The sequence below is a fragment of the Mustela putorius genome, unplaced genomic scaffold (assembly GCF_011764305.1).
Source record: "Mustela putorius furo isolate JIRA1106 unplaced genomic scaffold, ASM1176430v1.1 tig00003845_pilon_pilon_pilon, whole genome shotgun sequence".
NCBI classification, from domain to species: domain Eukaryota; kingdom Metazoa; phylum Chordata; class Mammalia; order Carnivora; family Mustelidae; genus Mustela; species Mustela putorius.
The window spans coordinates 1,299,583-1,321,677 of record NW_025421998.1 but is presented as its reverse complement, the minus strand read 5'-3'; the positions used below and the strand labels follow the sequence as shown (position 1 = coordinate 1,321,677).

The following is a 22,095-nucleotide window of genomic DNA, read 5'->3' as shown; positions in this document are numbered from 1 at the left end:
ACACAGGTTTGAACTGGGTAGATCCACTTACGCACTTTTTTTTTTTACAGTAAAGTATGTAAATGTATTTTTGTTACGATTTTCTTAATAACATTTTCTTTTCTCTGGCTTATTTTATTGTAAGAATACAGTATACAATACCCATAACATACAAAATATGTGTTGATTGACTCTATGTAATCAGTAAGTCTTCCAGCCAAAAGCAGGCTATTAGCAGTTAAGTTTTGGGGGAGTCAAAATTAAACATTTCGATTTTCAGCTGTGCTGGAGATGAGCATCCCTAATCCCTGCATGGCTCAAGGGTCAACTGTACATTTAAAAAAATTACTCTCAGAGTGCCTGGCTAGCTCAGTGGCATAGAGCATGGGACTCTTGATCTTGGAATCATGAGTTCAAGCCCCGTGGTGGGTGGAGAAATTGCTTAAAAATGAAATCTTAAAAAAATTACTACTTTCACATTTGAAAGAATCATTTCAATAAACAAAAATATCTGGAATAAGGAAAAAAAATTCCTGGCATTTAGCAAATGTCAAAGACACAATCAAATCCCAAATGAGGAGTCAGGGACAGGCAAATTATTTCCAATTTGGAAAGTAATTGACCAAAAACAAAAGAAAAACAAAAATAGAAACAGTAACACATTACACATAATCAAAAAAACTACCATGAAAATGGTTGTGTAATAATGGCACAAAACAGTCAAGGAATCTTGTTGGCCATTTTAAGTTTTGAACCCATGCACCAACAAGCAATCCCAAAGGGATCTTAGCCATCAGATCCAATAAGACAAAATTCTTGGGATGGAATAAAATAAAAGAAGAAAATCCAACAGTCATCTGAATGTTCCCACAAGGTCTGTGTCTTGGTGGGCTCTCTTGGATGCTTGAAAGACTTTTAAACTGTGTTCAGCAATTCTATTTCTTCTGTTCAGAGCCATCAAGTTCTGTCAAATTAAGTCATATAGGCTAAATTCAAAAGACCTAAACGAACCAGGGCAATTACGTCACTTTATACATTAATGCCTTTCTAATGGACAAAATCTTCATAGACATCCAAGATGCCCTTCTCCAGAAAACAAGTGACTTGTATGCATTTAAGAAGTGTTGTCTAGACTGTGGGAGAGAAAAGGATCATTCTGTGGAATGTTATCTGTATAATACAGGTGTACTGAGAACTTACTGGATGTCTAGCAGTGTACTAAACGCCAAGGATCCAGATTTTAATAAAATCTGTTTAATCTTTGTAAGAGCTCACAGACCAATGGGGCAACCCTGAGGACTAATTATACCGTGTGATGTGGCAAGGAAGGAGGTCCCAGGGAGGCAGGGAGGAAAACATTATTACTTTATCCCTGGCAGAATGAGTAATGGCTTCCTAGAGATGATACTGAAAGTCAGGACATCTGGTCCTGAGCCCGAATCTCCCCTTGGTGGTAGACATGGTTTGCTGTGTGCCCACCATCTGAGTCTCCTTCTGTGACTGGGGGATCCTCCCACCATCTGAGGCTTGCTGGTAGACACAGCTCTCCCCCAACGCTGTGAGGTACCACACAGTCCTTCTGCCTGTCTCTGACAGAAAAATTAACTGAACACTCTTCCCTAGAACTTAGAATCTGAAGGGAGAGGATGAAAACCTTGGAGTAGTTCTGGATTGTTTCTGGTGGCAGTGGCGTTGCTGAGTCCAATGGCAGACTCAGGAGCCCACACTGCCTGGGGGCTCACAGTGGCTCGCTGAGCTGTGGACCCCCTTCCTTAACCTCCTGAGCTTGGTTCTTCCATGGTTACCTGAGATCCTGCAAGAAATTATTTTTTGGGCTTCTGTTGACCAGAATTAATTTATGGATCCCAGCCATGAGCTCTGGCAGGTCCCGTTTCTCTGGGGTCTCAGTTTCCTCCCATGTATGGTGAATAAAAGCTCCTTCCAGGTTTGATGAAGACCACTGGTGGGGAGACCTCCTTTGCCTGTAGTTTAAGCTTTAGAGTTTCCAAAGGGCTCTCAAGTCTATTATCTTTTCTGGCTTCGAGGAATAGGGAGTAAGACATTGCAAGCAAAGTATCTATTCCAGTGCCTGGAACATAGGAAGCCCTCAGGAAACAACAGAGGCTGATACCTAGGATATGTTATAAAGTGAAGGGATCAAACTGCTTTTTGTATATTTCGTATGATTTCATTTTAGTAGAGAATTTGTTCTGCACTGCAAAGTGTCCTCTCTGAAAATACTACATATTCAATATGTATCTGTTGAAGCAATGAATTTCTATGAAATAAAATTGTGCCATTTGCTAGTATGTACCTAGAAAGATTTTGGAAGAATCTGGAAGGGGGGGGCGTGGTTATCAGTTTGAGCAGGCTGACATAACAAGGTAGCAGAGACTGGGTGGCTTAAACAATGGAGATTTATTTCCTCAGAGTTCTGGATCAAGGTCAGGACGTCAGCAGATATGTTTCCTTCTGGAGCCTCTCTTCTTGGCTTACGGACGACTGTCTTCTCCAGTGTCCTCACATGGTCTTTCTTTTGCGTCTCCATGGATGTCCAAATTTCCTCTTCTTCTAAGGGTTAGGGCCCTACTAGCCTCCAACCTCATTTTAAGCTAATCACCTCCCTAAAGACCCTGTCTCCAAATACAGTCACATTCAGAGGTACTAGGGAATAAGATTCCAAAGTGAATTTCTGGGGGTGGGGTGGGGAACACAATTCAGTCCATAACAGGTAGCAATATGAAAGGCTTACTTTCCCTAAATACTATTTTCTACCTTTTTTCTATAATGTTGAAAATACTTCATGAAGAACCTAATTATTTAAAACTTGGAAAGCAATATTGTTTGAACAGAGAAAACCCATTTGTGTTCATATTTAATAAGTAGTTAGATTCTAGGCTTAGATCATCGTAAGCAGGTTTTCCAGTGATAGGAATGTCTCCGGGGGCGTTTGGGAGACGTGAGTTACGCAGGACAGCTCTTGTGTTGTGAAGGGCCGACCGGAGCATTACAGCTTGGATGGCAGCGCTTCCCCTACTACTGCCAGAGACCCCTCCTCTATCCCTCTGACAACTAAAAAATGGTCCCCACCATTTCCAAAAACTCCCCCCTGGATCATCACTTTAAAGTATAATTTGATACTAATATCTGTAAATCTTTAAAGCATTTTCTCCTTTTCTCTCCGTAACCATCCTTCCTCCCAACCCCTGCAAAACAAAAAAAGTAAGAGAGGAAGAAATCACGCTAATTACCTTTAGGCAGGGCAGTGGTCCCGGCAGAACTGCGGGATAGCTCAAGTTATCTAAAGGCAGCCGTTTACCCAAATAGCAGGCAGGAAGCTCTTCTGAAGAGCAGAAAATAAACAGCTGCTGGGGAGTGAGCATCGCAGATGTACCCGGCATTGTCCGGAAGGTGGATCCAGACATTCGTTTATTCTTCTGGACAACCCCATGAGGTAGGCACTATTATTTGAGAGATGAAGGAACAGGCAGGGGAAGGTGATGGGACTTACCAGTGACGGAGCTTCAGAGCGGACGATCTGCTGTCCTCAACCACCAGGGGTATCAGCTGTCGGTACTGAGCATCTCCTGGGTATCCCACATACGTTAGGGCAGGTGGGCCTCAGAGAAACAGTGAAATTGCTTCCGTTACCTCCATTTTACAGATGTGGGAATGAACAGGCTCCAAGAGTTTGCGGAAGCAGAGAGCATACAGTATGTCCAGATGCATACAGTTTATTGACTTGCATGGAATAATGGCCGGTTTGACCAGTTACTGCCCTTGTCCAGTCTACACAGAGAACCAAAGAAATGAGAGGGACATATATGTTCTCTTCCGAAGATACTTAACTTAGCAGTCGGTCACTTCTTGCTGAATTTTTGGGGGTTCTGGGTATCTTATTATTGGGTAAGATGTATTGTGTACAAATGTTTCATAGAGATGATATTGGTTTTCCCTAGGAGTCAATGAGAAATAACTAAATTGGGCTAAGAGGAATTCCAATTTTGTGAATGATCTTTCTCTTTTAAAATGGAAGCAATATTGTGGACAAATCCAATAAAACACTTTTTTAATTTTAATTTTTGTTCCTTTTTTTTTTTTTTTTTTTTTTTTAGTTTGTTAAGGCCAGTCTACTCAGGCGACTGAGAATGTACCCTTGTCCTGGGGCACTCCTCCGCCAGCTGGTATAATTGTTAGTATCTTACTATTGTTAGTATCTTACAAGGGCTGTTAGAAAGTGTGCTGAAAGTAGGTAGAAATGGCTTCTAGCATACCCCCCTTTCTCTTCCATTGGAGCTTAAAGTTGACTATGTATACTTCAAGGGATAAATTTCAGGTTTTGATATAATTGAAAAAATAGTAAACCATAAATATATTTTGATTTATTTTTGTATGCTCCTCACCAGACTGTAGCCAGGGATGTTTTTCTGATCCACTATTTTGAATTAAGTGCAGTTGCTTTTTTTCCAGAGTCTGATTTTCAGGATAAAGCACACGTGGTTCCTTTTCTTAAAAATGAATAGTTTTCCAAATATTTTTCTTATTGTAAAACAGCTCAACATAAAAGAAAATTCTGAAAAAGGAAAAACTCCTCTAATCCTATCACATTAATACATTACCATATCTGAGCATAAGCTTCCAGTTTTTATCTGTAAAATACACATTTTTTTAATTATTATTTTTTAAAGATTTTATTTATTTATTTGAGAGAGAGACAGTGAGAGAGAACATGCGCAAGGAGAAGGCCAGAGGGAGAAGCAGACTTCCCATGGAGCTGGGAGCCCGATGTGGGACTCGATCCCGGGACTCCAGGATCATGACCTGAGCTGAAGGCAGTCGTCCAACCAACTGAGCCACCCAGGCGCCCTAAAATACACATTTTTTAACATAATTTGTCCACATAGGTATGTAACATATCACTGTGGCTTTCACTTAAAGATACCCCTAAGTACCTCCCGTTTCTCATAATGATAATCTGTAACGGGTGTGTGTCCTTGCTGTGAATAGATGGGTTATAATTTACGTAGTTATTCTTTTTTTTTTTTGAAGATTTATTTATTTGAAAGAAAAAGTGTGCCCAGGGGGAAGGGCAGAGGAAGAGAATCTTCAAGCAGACTTCCTGCTGAGCACGGAGCCCAATCCTATGACCCCGAGATCATGCCCTGAGTCATGACCAAGAGTTGGATGTTTAACCACTTGAACCACCCAGGTGCTGGTTATTTAGGTTGTTTCTAATTCTTCTTTACTTTAGATAGAATGTGGCAATGAATATCTTTGTGCAGAGTTTTCATAACCTGTTCAATCAGGTTATGATTGAAGTAGGGTATCTTTGATTTGATACAGACCCTACCGTAGCAGACAAAAAGCTGTCGACCTTCAGTATGCTTCTTTGTCAGCCTCTCTACTCACTTTCTCCCGTCAACTGAACAGTATCTGTCAATGGCCACTTACTCTGCCTGACCTTTAATTCCCATCATCCCTTGGTTATTTCCCTTGAGACAGCTGTAACCTGGGATGAGGTCAGGAGTGCCATGTTCACACTACAGGGATAGAGCCAGCGAGCAGCTGAGTGAACCCGTTCTGCTGCTACCTTCATGAAGGCAGTCCTTTGTTCTAACATATGGACAGAAATAAAAACTGTCTCTGAGCCGAAAAATGGGGTCATAATGAACACTGCCAGATTGTTGATTTTGTGGGAACCTCATACATTCCTTTAAGGAGATTAAAACACAGATTAATAATATATCATTTGGTATTTTGAATGCCAAATACCAGCAAAGTGATTTCATGTGACAATAGTTTAATTGACTCCTGCTTGGGATTTAAATGTGTAAGTGCATTAAATGAATTTTCCTTCTGTAATCAACTCTGTGACCATAATTTATAGTAGTGATGAAAAATTTGTGGTGAGTTCTTAACAAGTAAATGAATTCATCATTGAAGTTTCCTAAAGTATGTTTTGATGTTTTACAGGATAAGTTGAGAGTCCCTGGTTATTTTAGGATCTGAATTCGAAAGAAATGTCTTGTAGTGTTTCCAAAGAAGAAAAAGGAAGGTCTTTAGTTTTCAGATTATTTACGTTATACCCTCATTTCAGTCCAGTTTTGCTTTATTGATAAGGACTGTCAAATCATTCTTATGGTTGTCAAATCACTCATATTATTACAAAAGATTTGGCAAGTTATTTATATTTTATGTTAAAAATTTTCTAATAGGGATGCCTGGGTGGCTCAGTTGGTTAAGCAGCTGCCTTCAGCCCAGGTCATGATCCCAGCATCCTGGGATCGAGTCCCACATCGGGCTCCTTTCTTGGCAAGGAGCCTGCTTCTCCCTCTGCCTCTGCCTGCCTCTCTGTCTGCCTGTGCTCACTCTCGCTCCTCTCTCTCTGACAAATAAATAAATAAAATCTTAAAAAAATGTTTCTTATAGAACGTATATACTTATTTTATAACTAATTTTACATAATGGTGACTATACAGCTCCTAAGGAAACAGACTTAAAGAGTAGCTGGAAAGCGATGTATTTGAGAGGAGGAAAACCTCTGGCTGTTGACTTGTTAGTTAAAAAAAAAAGAAGGGTTGTGACAGATTGGAGAGTTTAACAGAGTAAGTTGTTGTCTCTCGCTAAGTTTGAATCCTGAGAAGTTGTGCTTGTGCGTGTGTATGAGAGAAAAAGAGAGACACAGATAGAGATGAGATAGAGGGAGAGAAGAGAGAACTAGAGACGGAGGGAGGGAGGGATGGAGGGAGAGATTAAGACTGTTTAAAACACATTAGGGACAGTCCTGGTTGACAAAATAGAGATGCTTCAAGCATGTGAAATTATAATTTTTTATCACTTTTGATTTAAGTCCCTATACTTTGCGTTCTATTTATCCACAGGGATTTGGAGAATTAAACGTGCTTTTTTTTTGCGAGCATGTTTCCTTAAGATTGGTTATTTTGATTTAGAACAATTCTCAGCCTAGAATTGAAAAAGGCGCGGGGGGGGGGGTTGCTTCTCATTTCGTGATTTTCTTCACTCCCAGCCTTCCCAGCATTACGAGTGACCCAATCTGTCTGAGAGAGCTACAGCATCATCGCGGGCTTGTCCTTGCGACACTGAAGACAAGCAAAGAGCAAGTCACATTTCGGGGTGCAGCAGCGCCACCCAGTGGCCAAGGAATTCCCCAGCTCCCGGGAAACAAACATGATCCAGACCGTCCCCGCCTCCGTCCCGCAGCGAATCGCACGCGCAGGCCTTAAAAGAACAGGGGCTCAACTTTTCAATCTCCGCAGCATTGAGTCCATCATAGGTAGGTCTCATTGTAGTTGGCTAACCTTCTTTCTTGAAAAATCACACTACTTACAGGGCAATGAAATGGAACTTGGCGTAGGTTAAGGACTCTTAGCTCCTTTGGGCAGATTGGTAGCAATGCACGTATTTTGTAAGCCCTGAGCTAATTCCTGCTTGTGAAAGTTGAGTAGAAATTTATGAAAGCTAAAGGAACATTATCACAGAGTAGATGGCACAAATATCCTCTTCATGAGCAGTGTAGAAAGTCTGAGGAGTCCGAGGAGAATTTAATTTCGGAGTATGCTAAATGCACCTTGCTGTACCACTCCCTATGGAGAGATTCTCTCCCCCTTCCCCCCAAGAAGGGAATGGTATTTTTCTTTTTCTAGGTACATGGCAAACAAATTTCTGATAAATTTATTGTTATTCGTCACTCTGATTATTATTATTTTTTAAAGATTTTATTTTTGAGAGAGAACGTGCACAAGAGTGGGGGAGGGGCAGAGGGAGACGCAGACTCCTCGCTGAGCAGGGAACCCCATGCAGGACTGGATCCCAGGACCCCAGGATCATGACCTGAGCTGAGGGCAGATGCTTAACCCACTGAGCCACCCAGGTGTCCTGTAGCTGCTGATTATTATTAACCTTTTATTAAAAAATAATACTTGAGATGGTTTAAAAAATGCAGAAAAGTAGAAATGAATAATGAAGACAAAATACAGTTCATAGACCCTCTACTGAACACAGCCCCTGCTACTGGACTATTACTCAGTGCACATCTACCCTGAACACAGAATCTGGAGCTAGATTTTCCTTGCTTTACGTCTCATCTGAGCCATATACATAACAGCGAATTGGAAAAATTACTTGGGCTTCTCAGTGTCCTGGTTCCACATTGCTGGGATGGGGATAATTAATAGCTCGGTCACATGGGGTTGTTGTGAGAAATGAGCGAATTAATACATGCAAAGTTTTCAGAATGGTGCTTCTGTATCATGAACACTGTATTTTTAGCTATATCCCCCCACTCCTGCATTTCCTCCAGCTCCTTACTGCTATCAGAGATTAGGCACCAGGCATCCCGCTAGAAGCAAGTATTTTTCTTTCTTTCCAGTTTTTTCACTTGCGGTGTCCTTCTGTCCTTTCTTGCTTAAAAGGTGAAACTGAATTCCAAACATAATTTTGTATCTTTAAAAATTATGCTGTAATTTTATTCATTAGTGCAATTTCAAATGATTGGTGAGTAGTATTGCTTTTTTTTTTTTTTTCCCCCAAAGATTTACTTGCTTTGTTGGGAGGGGAGGCAGAAGGAGAAAGAATCCCAAGCAGACTACCCACTGAGTGCGGAGCCCTCCTGGGGCCTGATCTCACCACGCTGAGATCATGACCCTGAGATCTTGACCCTGAGATCATGACCTGAGCCAAAATCAAGAGTTGGACGCTCAGCTGACTGAGCCACCCAGGTGCCCTGGTGAGTAGTAGTGTCTAATGCTACTGTTTAGCCTGGTATAAGATGATGACACAATTTGGGTATGTGGATTTTATTAACGTGCAAAATGAAAGCAATTTTTTTCTCTTCAAGTTAAATACAAAGGTTCCTTTTCCCTTTTAAAGACAAAAGAACATGATGTGGAGGGAGTCAAGATGGTGGAGAAGTAGCAGGCTGAGACTACCTCAGCTAGCAGGAGATCAGCTAGATAGCTTATCTAAAGATTGCAAACACCTGCAAATCGATTGGCAGATCGAAGAGAAGAAGAACAGCAATTCTGGAAACAGAAAAACAACCACTTTCTGAAAGGTAGGACTGGCGGAGAAGTGAATCCAAAGCGACGGGAAGATAGACCCCCGGGGGCGGGGGGCGGGGGGTGGCTCCGGCAAGTGGCGGAGCAACAGAGCACAAAATCAGGACTTTTTTTTTTTTTTTAAAGATTTTATTTATTTATCAGAGAGGGGGGGGGGAGAGCGAGCACAGGCAGACAGAATGGCAGGCAGAGGCAGAGGGAGAAGCAGGCTCCCTGCCGAGCAAGGAGCCCGATGTGGGACTCAATCCCAGGACTCTGGGATCATGACCTGAGCTGAAGGCAGCTGCTTAACCAACTGAGCCACCCAGGCGTCCCCCAAATCAGGACTTTTAAAAGTCTGTTCCGCTGAGGGACATCGCTCCAGAGGCTAAATCGGGGTGAAGCCCATGCAGGGTCAGCGTGGCCTCAGGTCCCGCAGGGTCACAGAAGGATCGGGGGTGTCTGAGTGTCGCAGAGCTTTTGGGTATTGGAATGGGAAAACCGGCTACAGAGACAGAGCCGACAGTAAGATCACAGCTCGGGCTTTCCTTGAACCAGCCGCAGGCTTGGTGAGCTTGGAGCGCGGCCGGAGGTCAAGCAGACGGTAGTTACTGGGCGCTGTTCTCTGAGGACACACTGAAGAGTGGGGCCCCGGGCTCTCGGCTCCTCCAGGCCGGAAACCAGGAGGCCTAAAAAATCTGGCGATTAGAATGAAAGGGGACCAGATTCAAGACATTAAAAAAAAAAAGATTTTATTTATTTGAGAGAAAAAGAGCACGAGTTGGGGAGAGGAGGTGGATAGAGGGAGAGGGAGAACCAGGCTCCCCGCTGAGCAGACAGTCCGATGTGGGGCTCTATCCCAGAACACTGGGATCATGACCTGAGCCGAAGGCAGAGGCTTAACCCACTGAGCCACCCAGGTTCCCCTCAAGGCATGTTTTAAAGTAAGATGGATAAACTCCCCAGTGGAAGAAGGGTCTGATAGCAAAGGAAAAGCAGAGAAAGACTTAAATGTTTCTAGCTTTTACAAACTATAAAATAAATGTCATGGGGATGTGATGTGCAGCATGGTGACTACAGTTAATAATTCTGCATTATATATTTGAAAGTTGCTAAGGTTAGATTTCCAAAGTTCTCATGATAAGAAAAAAAATCATAACTGTTTGTGGTGATAGAGGTTAATTAGCTCATTGTGGTGACCACTTTGCAACATACACAAATATCGAATAATTATACCGGCCACCTGAAACTAATATAGTGTTTATGTATCAATTATATCTTAATTAAAAGAAAAGGTTCCTGGCTTTGAGTGAACAGAGATGACAGGAGAAGATCGCCAGCGCAAAAGGCACAGCAGTTTTGGCGGGTGGGAGGGGAGAAGATGGAAATGAGGTCAGTTTTAGACATGCTGTGCAGCTACGCCAAAACAGGCAGGAGAAATTGCCATTGGAAATATGGGTCTAGAGCTTGGGAGAGGTAGAGAGGTGGGAACATCAGCTTTGGGATAGTCAGTGTATTTGAAACTGTGGGAGCAAGTGAGACGATCTGGTTAGAGTATAAAAACATAAAGAGGTCCAAGGATAAAAGTATCATGGTCTCCCACAGGCAGAGAAGGGGAGACTTGGCAGAATGATAGGAAAGAGTGAGAGACCAGGGTAAGCAGCACAAGAAGATGTGCCGCTGATATAGGCAAGCGGAGGGACCTTAAAAAGTCGGGGATGGTCACCATGTCCAGTGACAAGGGAGACCAGTCAGGGAAGGGCTGCTGTGGGACCTCAGCCACAGGTGACCTTAACAAGAAGCAGTTTGACGCTGATGAGTGAATGAGCAGAAAGCAATCTGAGAGTGACAGCAGACTCCTCTTGTGGGGCGTTTGTCGGGAAGAGGCAATGACAGCCGAAGCAAGAAAGGTCGACTGTGGGTCAGGTACCGCCAGGATGGCGAGTTGAGAAGTTCTTTTGAGCCAGAAGTCTGACTGGTAGTCTATTAGCACGACATATTATATTTACTTGATTCATTGGTCTGGAATTAGTAAGATTTTCATTTTTATTTTTATTCAAGATTGAAATTAGAAAGATTATTAAAATAAGGCCTTTTCCTATATTATCTCTATGCCTCTCTATCTTGGACTGGAACACAAAGCTTCGACTTTAGTTTGAAGGTGGGTGAGAATCCCAACTTGGACTTGGTTCAAGGCTCTTATTTGGGTTTACCGCAAAAGCAGTTCATAAGCAGGACTAAGGAAAAAAATGAGATAAGGTTGCAGGTAGGGTAAATTCAGCTGCCCACTTCCTGTTGTCTTTCACACACATTTTCCTGGCCTCAGCAGCTCTAGCAACTGAGATATCCGAAAAGCAGGGTATTGTGGACTCTTTCTCCCATTAAAACAAAAATGCTCTAGGGATTTCAGTAATTAGAAATTACTTAAGGTGAAAATTCTGTTTGTAAGGAAGCCATACCACTCGGGCCTCGTGTATGGGTTCTGGGCCTTAAAACTCTGGCTGTGCCTGCTTTGGGAACAGTCTTGCTTTACCTTCTGTTCTAGAACCAGCAGGAGTGAGGAAAAGAAACCGTGCTTGCCATGTGTGTGTTGTTTTTTTTTTTTTTTTAAAGATTTTATCTATTTATTTGACACACAGAGATCACAAGTAGGCAGAGAGGCAGGCATTGAGAGAGAGGAGGAAGCAGGCTCCCCACTGAGTAGAGAGCCTGATGTGGGACTCCATCCCAGGACCCTGAGATCATGACCTGAGCCGAAGGCAGAGGTTTAACCCACTGAACCACCCAGGCGCCCTGTCATGTGTTTTTTGTCCTGACTCATGCTATAGACCTGCTGGCTGTTACCATGAAAAGACCCTAGATGACCATAAAGGTAAAACAGAGGCTCTGTTCATTTGACGCAGGTGTGATGGGCATACCATTAACATTCCTCTGCATCCATAGACTTATTTATTTATTTATTCAATTTATTTATTTTCAGAAAAACAGTATTCATTATTTTTTCACCACACCCAGTGCTCCATGCAATCCGTGCCCTCTATAATACCCACCACCTGGTACCCCAACCTCCCACCCCCCCCCGCCACTTCAAACCCCTCAGATTGTTTTTCAGAGTCCATAGTCTCTCGTGATTCACCTCCCCTTCCAATTTACCCCAACTCCCTTCTCCTCTCTAACACCCCTTGTCCTCCATGATATTTGTTATGCTCCACAAATAAGTGAAACCATATGATAATTGACTCTCTCTGCTTGACTTATTTCACTCACCATCATCTCTTCCAGTCCCGTCCATGTTGCTACACAAGTTGGGTATTCATCCTTTCTGATGGAGGCATAATACTCCATAGTGTATATGGACCACATCTTCCTTATCCATTCGTCCGTTGAAGGGCATCTTGGTTCTTTCCATAGTTTGGCGACCGTGGCCATTGCTGCTATAAACATTGGGGTACAGATGGCCCTTCTTTTCATGACCTCTGTATCCATAGACTTCTTTAAAAAGCAAAGCAAGTTTAAAAGATGTTTTGACCAAATTGCTTCATCAGCTCGGCTAATTCTCTTTGATTTACTTCTCTATGAACATCTGCACAAAAACACCATATTATCAGTGGTGGCAAGGGGTATTACCTTCGGAGAATCTTAGCAGGGTGAGCCCAAATAAAATCTCAAGGTTTACTGCACTGGTGAAATTTCCACTCAGGGTATGACTTTTTCGAGATGCATCATTAGAGATGGAGATTTCATATCTGATATGCAGGGCAGAACAACACTTTTAAGATTTTAGAGTGTGTGCATAATATCCATATGTGTGTGTGTATATATATATAGAGAGAGAGAGAGAGAAAGAGATTAGTAAATATCTGAAATAATGTTTACACCTAGAGAGATATAAACACTTAAAAAAAAGATTAGTTTTTAAAATGTTATTTGAGAGACAGAGAGGGGAGAGCACAGAAGCAGTGTGAGAGGGAGAAGCAGAGTCCCTGTTGAGCAGGGAGCCCAACGTGGGACTTGATCCCAGGATCCTGGAGATCATGACCTGAGCTGAAACTAAGAGACGCTCAAACTGACTGAGTCATCCAGGTGCCCCTAAGAACTTCTTAAAAATAGCTGTCAAATGTCACTTGATATCTTCAACATGTTTCAGAAATCCTCAAACAATATATGGTCTTATTTTTTAAAGAATTTAAGTAATCTCTAAATCCAGTGCGGGGCTTGAAGATCAAGAACCACATGCTTTTCTGACTGAGTCAGCCAGGTGCCCCAGGATATGATCTCTGACTTCATATTTGTTGCTTAATTACTTAATGTTCTGTTAACTTTTTTTTAAATATTTTATTTTTAAACAATCTCTATATCCAACGTGGGGCCAGAACTCATAACCCTGAGATCCAGAGTCAGATGTTCCAACAGAGCCAGCCAGGCTTACCTTTCGATGAACTTGAAGGAGGTTGTGAGATCACAGTAGAGTATTTTATCAATCTCTGGGAAGACTTATCTTCTATTCTCTGAGTATGTCTATCTTTTAGAGAAAAGAAGGCACCTCATACAACTTTGTATTTTAGCCAAGAAAGTGTTGAGAAATCCTTTCCTGTTCTCCTATGCTTAGGTGCTGGAGCAAAAGCTTGAATCTTAATCTTGTCTGTGCTAGACTAAGAATATTGCTACAAGGTAATAGAGAAGTCAGTGGTTCCAGTGTTTATTCCTATTTGAATACGTGAAACAAAACTGGTTTAGAAATAACCTGGCACATGGTTAGACACCACTACTGACTCCTAACTATGTGGAAAAACCAGGTACTTGAGCATGAAATGTATTTTTTATTTTCCATGGAATTGTATGTCCTTGCCTTTAACATAAAACTGAAATGAATTTTATGGGATGCCTGGTTGGCTCAGTTGGAGAAGCATGTGGCTCTTGATCTGGGGGCTGTGAGCTCCAGCACATGCTGGGTGTGGAGATTATGTGTGAATAAAACAAAAACAAAAACAAAAATGAATTTTATTATTTTGTTTTTAATCATCAGTATAAACATTTCTTCAGTTTCTTACACTTATAGTCTCTTAATTTCAGTATATATTTCTATATACTTACGTGTGTCTATTTACAATGTTATCCACTACATTATTTATGGTAACTTTGGTCTGGTAAGTTGGTGGTAAGGCCCTAACCACTTGATGGTGACAAAAGCAGGAATGCAGGGTTAGGTCCTTACAAAATGTGTTTGATTCTTTTTCACTTTTGCTAAGGAGTCTGAAAAATGCTTTATTTTGATCAGAAACTTGAAAATGACAATGCCAACTCAAGTCTCTGAGCGTATCTTAAATGACAAAAAATTACCCAGTGACAAAGAAAAAGCTCTTATTACATTTAATAGTGTTAATTTTGAAGATATTGCACATTTCCATGAAGGATAACCTACAAATGATGTGTTCAGTGTAGAAACTGGTACAAATTTTGGTTAGTTTGTTAAAAAAACAAAATGTTCTAAGACATGTTATGAACATTACTTTCATCAAAAAAGTGAAGAGAATTTTTACAGTTGTTTGAGGTGCTGTAATATGTCGAGTGATATTCCCAGCTGTTTTACTAAACCGGCTGTCTGTTCTAAAATCCAAGTGAGGCTTGGGTTTTCAGTATGTTCATGCTCCCGTATTCCACAACATTCTAAAGATGAACAATCTGCCTCACTAAGGCTCTTGCTGCAGTTTTTGTGAAGCTCAGCGTTATTTTCACAGAGTCTTTTATCTTTAGCTTCATCCATCTTTTTCTCGGCTGGAGCTATGTGACAAAGGTCCATATCCTCAATAGAGTCCAATAAATCTACAACGTGGGGTGGAGAAGTGATTGATTTTAGATGTTTGAGCACATACTCTTCACACTGGCCAACTGCATCCAGAAGATTGTTTATTTTACTGATCAGAACTGAACCATTATCATGAAGGTGACACCAGGAGAGCAAGGCACTGAATGAAAATATAAACGAGTTAATTAGGAAAAAAATGAAACAATTACAGGCTTTTCAAATTCTTATGCTAAACCCTACACGTTTCTTTTCCAGATAACACAATGCAAAAATGATTCAATAATAATGCAAGTCAAAATCAGGAAAGTAATGATGCTAAAACAGCTTTTAATATATATTAAAGATTTATCTTTTGATAAAAATTAAACTGGAAGTAATCATATAAACTGCTTATAATTCCTAACACCACCTTCACAACTCCACATCCGCTTTTCTTAATTTTAGATTTTTTCTTTATGACTGTGTTGCTTCCGCTGAAGAGGGATGCAACTCAGAGGAAGAGGTAACAAAAATCAGTTTCTCCTTGAAGGACATCACATGGCTTCCAGACTAGTGATTCTCAGACTTGGAGAGTCTGAGCGGCTCTTAGAACTGTCAAGGCCTAGGTCACATCCCAGACCAATGAAATCAGAATCTCTGGGGGTATTATTTTTTTAAAGCTTTCTAGCTGATATCAAGGTACAGCCAACATTGAAAACAACTCCTCTAAGCATATAGTTACTTGCCATCAAAACTAAAGGGTAGAAAAAAAAGTTCTGAGGCAACTTCTCTTTCCTGACTTTGTTATAATCACTGTTGAATTAACTAATCATCTTCTTGGAGAAGGTTAAGAATTTGGGACGCCTGGATGGCTCAGTCGGTTGAGCATATGATTTTGGCATGGGTCGTGATCCCAAGGTCCCGGGATCAAGTCCCACATCGTTCTCCATGTGCCTTCTGTTCCCTGCTTGTGCACGTGCTCTGACAAATAAATAAAATCTTAAAAAAAAAGTAAGAATTCTTCTAGCCTTTTTCTACTACAGACAACACTTTAGTTTTCCGACATTTTAGATTGTTCAGGTAACCAAGACATAAAATAATGGTTACTGAGAAAAGTAATCCTGTCTTTTTTTTTTTTCAAAGAGAGGGAGAGAGAGGTGGGGGGGGAGGCAGAGAGGGAGAGTGAGAATCCTAAGCAGACTCCATGCCCAGGGCCCACCCTGACTTGGGGCTCAGTCTCACAACCCTGAGATCATGACCTGAGCAGAAATCAAGACTTGGACACCTAACTGACCCAGCCACCCAGCCACTTCAGGTGCACTGAAGAATAATCATGTTTTAAAAATGGGATCAAGTGATATACAAGATTTAGTAATAAACTTTCTGAGCTTGGAAAATATTTAACTTGATGTAAAATGAATACTTGATCATTTTCCTACTGGAGACTTATAAATTCCGATTTCTGACAGCTGAATTTTCTAAAACCTCAAACAATGAATTTTTTTGTTTTGATAACTTTTATTTCCTACCCTTTTTAAAATCAGTGATTCTTTGAACCATTTTGTTTTTTTGTTTGTTTTCTACAGAGGACAATTTAAAAGGTATGTGTCATACCTTCTAGTGTCAAAGTGTCAAAGATGACAAGTCTGTCATGCTCCTAGCTCTTTCTGTCATTTGACCACTTGGCTCTGATATATGCTGTTATTACTATGGAATCTTGACAAGTGTTCAGTGTTCAGCACTAAAGTAAATGGAATCATTTTTCTCTCTATTACCAGTTACAATTTTCATCACTTCTAGTCTAGAAGTCTGTTATACTGTGTTCTGCCACATGTACAAGATTAAAAGCTTTATTCAAAACCTGAAAATCTTTTAAGTTACTTTGGGATACAAATTAGTGGTAGTTCAGGCAGCAAAAGACATACACCTTCCTAGCATTTCTTTGCAATAAAGGACAATACCTTTATTATTGTCCTTTATTAAAGTGGATGGACTTGTTAAAGTTCCCATATTAAAGTGGATGAACTTGTGATTTTGACTTTTTGAAGGCAATATTATTCTATGCTCTGCAGTACTCTTTTGTGGATTTAACACTAGAAAAAGTACTTCAGTTTAACTGCTTTATTTTTATGTACTAGTTTTATAAACGTCCTCCGGTCGTACTGGGGTTGAAATGACTCAGCATTTAAGTTTTAAAAATTACCTCAATGTTCCTCGGAGTTGTCCATAGTTTATAATGATTTTGGCACCTTCCTTGTAACCTTGGTTGAAGCCTTGTTGAAGAGTAACTGCTTTGCCGGCATCTATTCCATCTCTATAGCCTTCCTAAAAATAAGTAATGAGGAGCTGCCGCTGTCATTCACACCAAGGAAACCACTGTAGGTTTTTCTAGAAAGTCACAGAACCAACTTGGAAAGTTGATGAAACAGGCCTTTGCTACTTACTATTTAACATAATGGTTCTACAGCTGATGACACAGCCACACAACCAAAGCAGGCTATGCCTCTCGTAAAGGTTTATTACTGGCATATCCCACTTTTGAAGTCGACTTATTTGGCACATTTAAAACTACCGATTCTTACACAGCTTCAAAAGCCTTGTGCTAACAACGCCTTCACGGAAAGGATACAGAGGGAGCTGCGTGTCTGGCCCCGGGCAACACTGACTGCGGGGGTGGGGGTGGGGGGGCGAGAAGGCAGGGCAGTGAATAGGTTAACCAAGGTCTTCAATAATCAGCTCAAGCAGGGAAAGAGGAATTGTGTTAGCAAAAAAGATGGGAAGTGTGGTTTTAGAAATTTTGCTTGATACTTAAATAAACTGCGCATTTTCTGTCGGCAGGGATTGTGTCCTGCATCTCCCGTGGCGCCACAGCACTGCAAGATGATCGCGGCTTACTGGTCTAACCCCCCCACATAAAGCACTTCTGAAACAGAGGGCACGGTTGTCGGGCTGAAGCAAACACCTTACTGAAGCGCACAAGCGCGGATCAGGGGCAACAGAAGGCTGGCCAGGCTTCCAGGTGGGAGCGGGCCTCACCGTGCGCACTCAGCTCGGAGCGCTGCAGCGGGAACTGAGTGTGTGGTATTGCGCTTCGTTTCACTGAACGGTGAGACCGAGTAGATACGGGTAGCTCACACCCAGCGAATAAAAATCCGACTCCGGGTACCTTCCCCCAGCCCCCAGTATTCCCCAGAGGCTTTCCTTTATTGCTCTTCGACTTTCCTAAGTTCATTTCTCCCATAAGTCTCGGTTAAGGCCGTTCCTAACCTCAGGGTCTTCACTCACTCGAGCACCATGCGCACACGTCCTTCCACAGCCACAGTTAGTTTAGTCAGTACAGTCAGGGTCTGTGTTTCTCCCCCAGCCTCTCCGCGATCCTCGTCAACGTCTACACCTGCTTCATTCTGTCTGTTCCCGCGTCTAGCGCGCCCGCGGCTTCACACGCTTTAGAGCGGAACATCCCAGCAGGATCGGGGTGGCAGAGGTAGGGAGGGCAGCGCCGGGCCAGGCTGGGACCTCGCCGGCCTCTCCTCTCGCGACACTGCCTCCCTACAGCTCCGTGCCCCTCTCCCCGCAATCCGGCATAGGTCCCCCGCACCCGCCGCGCAGCTTTACTTTGACGCGTCTCTGCATGTGGCTCCGCCATTCCCGCTGCACCAGGAGCGACTCGTCCGCTTCCTCGTCAAACACGTCCCCCTCCTCTCCGGGACCCCCGACCAAGCGAGGCCTTTGAACCCACGACATCACCGAGGCAACCGCAGGGCTGCCGGGCGCCGGAAGCGTCAGCAACTTCTTCCGGTCCGAGGGGCGGGTCGAAGGCTACGAGTCGGGCTAGCCCGGCGTCTGCTACTGCGCATGCGTGTGTGATGCCGGTGAGGCCGGTGAGGCCGGTGTTGCCGGCTGAGGCTCGGCAGCGGCTCTTCCTCGCTGGTGTGTGGGGCTCCCTCCGTGGACCCGGTGTGTCGCCGAGTGCCTGTTGTGGGCGAGAAGGGTGGCTTCCTCGCCGGGTCCGTCCGAGCTTGAGCTCTGCGGGGGGCAGCCGGAACGCTAGTGAAACTTTGCATCCCAGCCGCGGTGTTGCGGGGTTTGGAGCCCCGCACCTTGGGAAGGCCGTTCCAGGTCGTTCGGGGGATGGGCGGTTACCGGCCAAGGTCGCGGTCTCTCTTAGAAGCCCCCCTCAGTACATTTTAGGGATTTGACAGCCGATGCTTTCTAACTGTGAGAAGCAGAGGACAAGGAGAGGCGAGAAGCGGCCCCTGCGGCCATTTTGAGATCAGCACACACGAGGAGCACACGTACGGGAGGGCTCGTTCCCCGTGGGTTCGCGGGGTCCTTCCCGGCTCCTGTTGCTTCCGGATGCCCTGTGGGTTGGGCGAGGGCGGGGACTGTCTGTCTGCATGCACGGAGCGCTGCGTGGTTCTGACAGGCGTTAGATGAAGAAACAGACGGTCCTGAACGGACGGACGCCAGTCGTATCGCTGTTTGGGTTTTTGTGTGGTCGCGGTGGTTTGTGTATTTTCGGTTCTGTGCCGGGCTCCGTCGTAGCTTCTGGGACACGTCCGTGAGCGGCAGCTAGAGCTCAGCGGCTCTGCGCCGTCTTCCAGTCCCGTAGAGCTGCCAAGATGAGCAGTAAGCGCTGTACACGTAAAGTACATAGTCCGTTACGAGAGCAGGAAGGACACATGCTATGAAAAATAAAGTAAGGGGACCCATGATCGTGTGTGTGAGGGTGGGTGGGCGATTTTGTTGAAAATTTTATAAATGCTCAGAATTTTGCATCATATATATAGTAATTACAACACATAGTACCTATGTAGTATACATATTATATACGTGTGTGTGTGTGTACACCTACAGGTCCGTGGACTATGTATAAAAACACTTTATACTTAGCCACATAAAATAATCTTAATAAACTTAAAAACTCAGATATCTTACAAGTCATAATCTCTGATCATAATCCGATAAAATTAGTAATAAATAATAGTAAAAGACTCCAGTAATTTAAACTATTACACGGGGCATTAGAATCACTTTATTTCCTTTATTTCCTCAAAAAGGAAATAAAAATTAAAATGATATACAATAAGCAATTAAAATATGAACACTTCCTACCAGAAAACATGGGACCAAATGAAAGTTGTACTGAGGCAATACTATAGGCTTAAATGTCATTATAATTTAAGAAAAAAAATACATAAACTTATCATATATTTTAATTGGCAACAAAATGGTAGTAAGAGAAGCAATAAAAATATCATTGAAATTAATAAAATAGAGGGCCCCTGGGTGGCTCAGTGGGTTAAGCTGCTGCCTTTGGCTCAGGTCATGGTCTCAGGTCCTGGGATCGAGACCCGCATCAGCAGGGAGCCTGCTTCCTCCTCTCTGCCTGCCTCTCTGCCTACTTGTGATCTCTCTCTGTCAAATAAATAAATAAAATCTTTAAAAAAAAGAAGAAGAAGAAAGGAATCATCTATCTTATTGGTCTCTTCAAAGAACTAGCTTTAGGATTTATTTATATGAGTTCGGGGATTTTTCTATTTTATTAATTTCTTTTTTGTTTAAACATTTTATTTATTTATTTGACAGAGAGAGATCACAAGTAGGCAGAGAGGCAGGCAGAGAGAGGGGGAAGCAGACTCCCCTCGGAGCAGAGAACCCAACGCAGGGCTCAATCCCAGGACCCCGAGATAATGACCCGAGCTGAAGGCAGAGGCTTAACCCACTGAGCCACCCAGGTGCCCCTTCTTCTTTTTTTTAAAGTATGCTCTACACCCAGCATGGGACTTGAACTCACTACCCCGAGATCAGGAGTCACATGCTTCAGCAACTGAGCCAGCCAGGGGCCTCATATGTGTGTGAGTGTATTATTTTTTTACTTTTTATTTTTTAAATAAGATGTATGCCCAACGTGGGGCTCAGACTCCTGACTTTGAGATTAGGGCTCACATGCTTTGCCAGATGAGGCCAGCCAGGTGTCCTAGGTAATCCTCTTTTGACCTTGATTAAAAAAAAGAACAAAATTATACAAGGTAGAAATGAGAAAGAAGGTAATGATAGAGAAATAAATTCAAGTACTATAGTAAAATTCAAAAGCCACACATTTGAAAACCTAGGAGATGTGAATGACTTTATAATAAAACTGACTCAATAAGCAGAAAACACTAAGAAATGAATTGCCCTAGAAAAATTAAAGATTAAATATCCATTATAAAAAATTGCATGAAGACTTGACACACAAGTAAATCCTTTAAATCCTTTTTAATCTTTAAAAAACAATGGATGGGACACCTGGATGGGCTCAGTTGGTTAAGCCTCTGACTTTGGCTGAGGTCATGATCTCAGGGTCTTGAAGTGGAGCCCCAAGATGGGCTCCACACTCTGGGGAGTCTGCTTAAGATTCTCCCTCTGCCCTTCCCTCCCCTACTCTCTCTGAAATAAACAAATCTTCAACAAAAAGAACAATACATAATTAAATATTTTTTAGGGTAAAGACAAAGAATCTCCGTAAATCATTTTACGAAGCCAGCCTTAGAGTAACCTGATAAAGATAGTATAAAAAAATTCCCAAGTTCAAGTTAGCTTATGAATATGTATTTAAAAGAGAATCCAGTGCCACAGCAAAAGAGTAATTCAAGATGTTTTATTCAAGGGAATCAAACGATTGCAGTATTAGGAAATCTATAAGTATATTTAATTGGAATCAAGTTTTTTTTTTGAATCAACAGTTTAAAGGAGAAAAGCTGTATGTTGTCTAAGCTGCAGAGTCATTTGAAAAAATTAAAATGAAATGGAAAGAAACTGCAAATTGATAAACACTTTACGAAAAATCCAATGATAAGTAGTAGTGTAAACACTCAGATATCTCCTTGAAGGTCGAGAAAAGAAAGGCCATCTGGTGATGCCCGTTATTATTCAACATTATTTTGAAGACTTGCAAATGCAATAAGAGAGGTAAAGTAATCTATAAAATGTTGGACAATAAGAAATGGAGTTATTTCTTTTTGCTGTTTATATGGTTACATGCCTATAAAACCCAAAAGAATTCTGTTAAAAAACAGAATAAGGCCACTGGCTTTAAGAGAAATAAACAGACTAATAGCCTCTTTATTTTGTAGCAATAACCACCTAAATGTAAATGAGATAAATATTCCATTTGCAATACCAACAGATACTCTTAGATATAGTATTTATATATTTGCTTAGTATTTATTTAATAAAGGACTTATACATGCCAGGAATATATTTTAAAAAATCAATTTTATTGAGGTATAA

At 42.1% G+C, this 22,095-nt stretch overlaps 1 protein-coding gene across 1 annotated transcript; it reads right to left on the bottom strand.

Moving 5' to 3' along the window:
• Nucleotides 1-14,030: 14,030 nt before the first annotated feature.
• YAE1 (YAE1 maturation factor of ABCE1) lies at nucleotides 14,031-19,101 on the bottom strand. The gene is made up of 3 exons (XM_004739348.3): nucleotides 18,436-19,101; nucleotides 17,024-17,145; nucleotides 14,031-15,001 (listed from the first exon to the last, which is right to left on the bottom strand). The coding sequence occupies exons 1-3, from the start codon at nucleotides 18,562-18,564 to the stop codon at nucleotides 14,572-14,574; spliced, it is 681 nt and encodes a 226-aa protein (XP_004739405.1). The 5' UTR covers nucleotides 18,565-19,101; the 3' UTR covers nucleotides 14,031-14,571.
• Nucleotides 19,102-22,095: the final 2,994 nt, after the last annotated feature.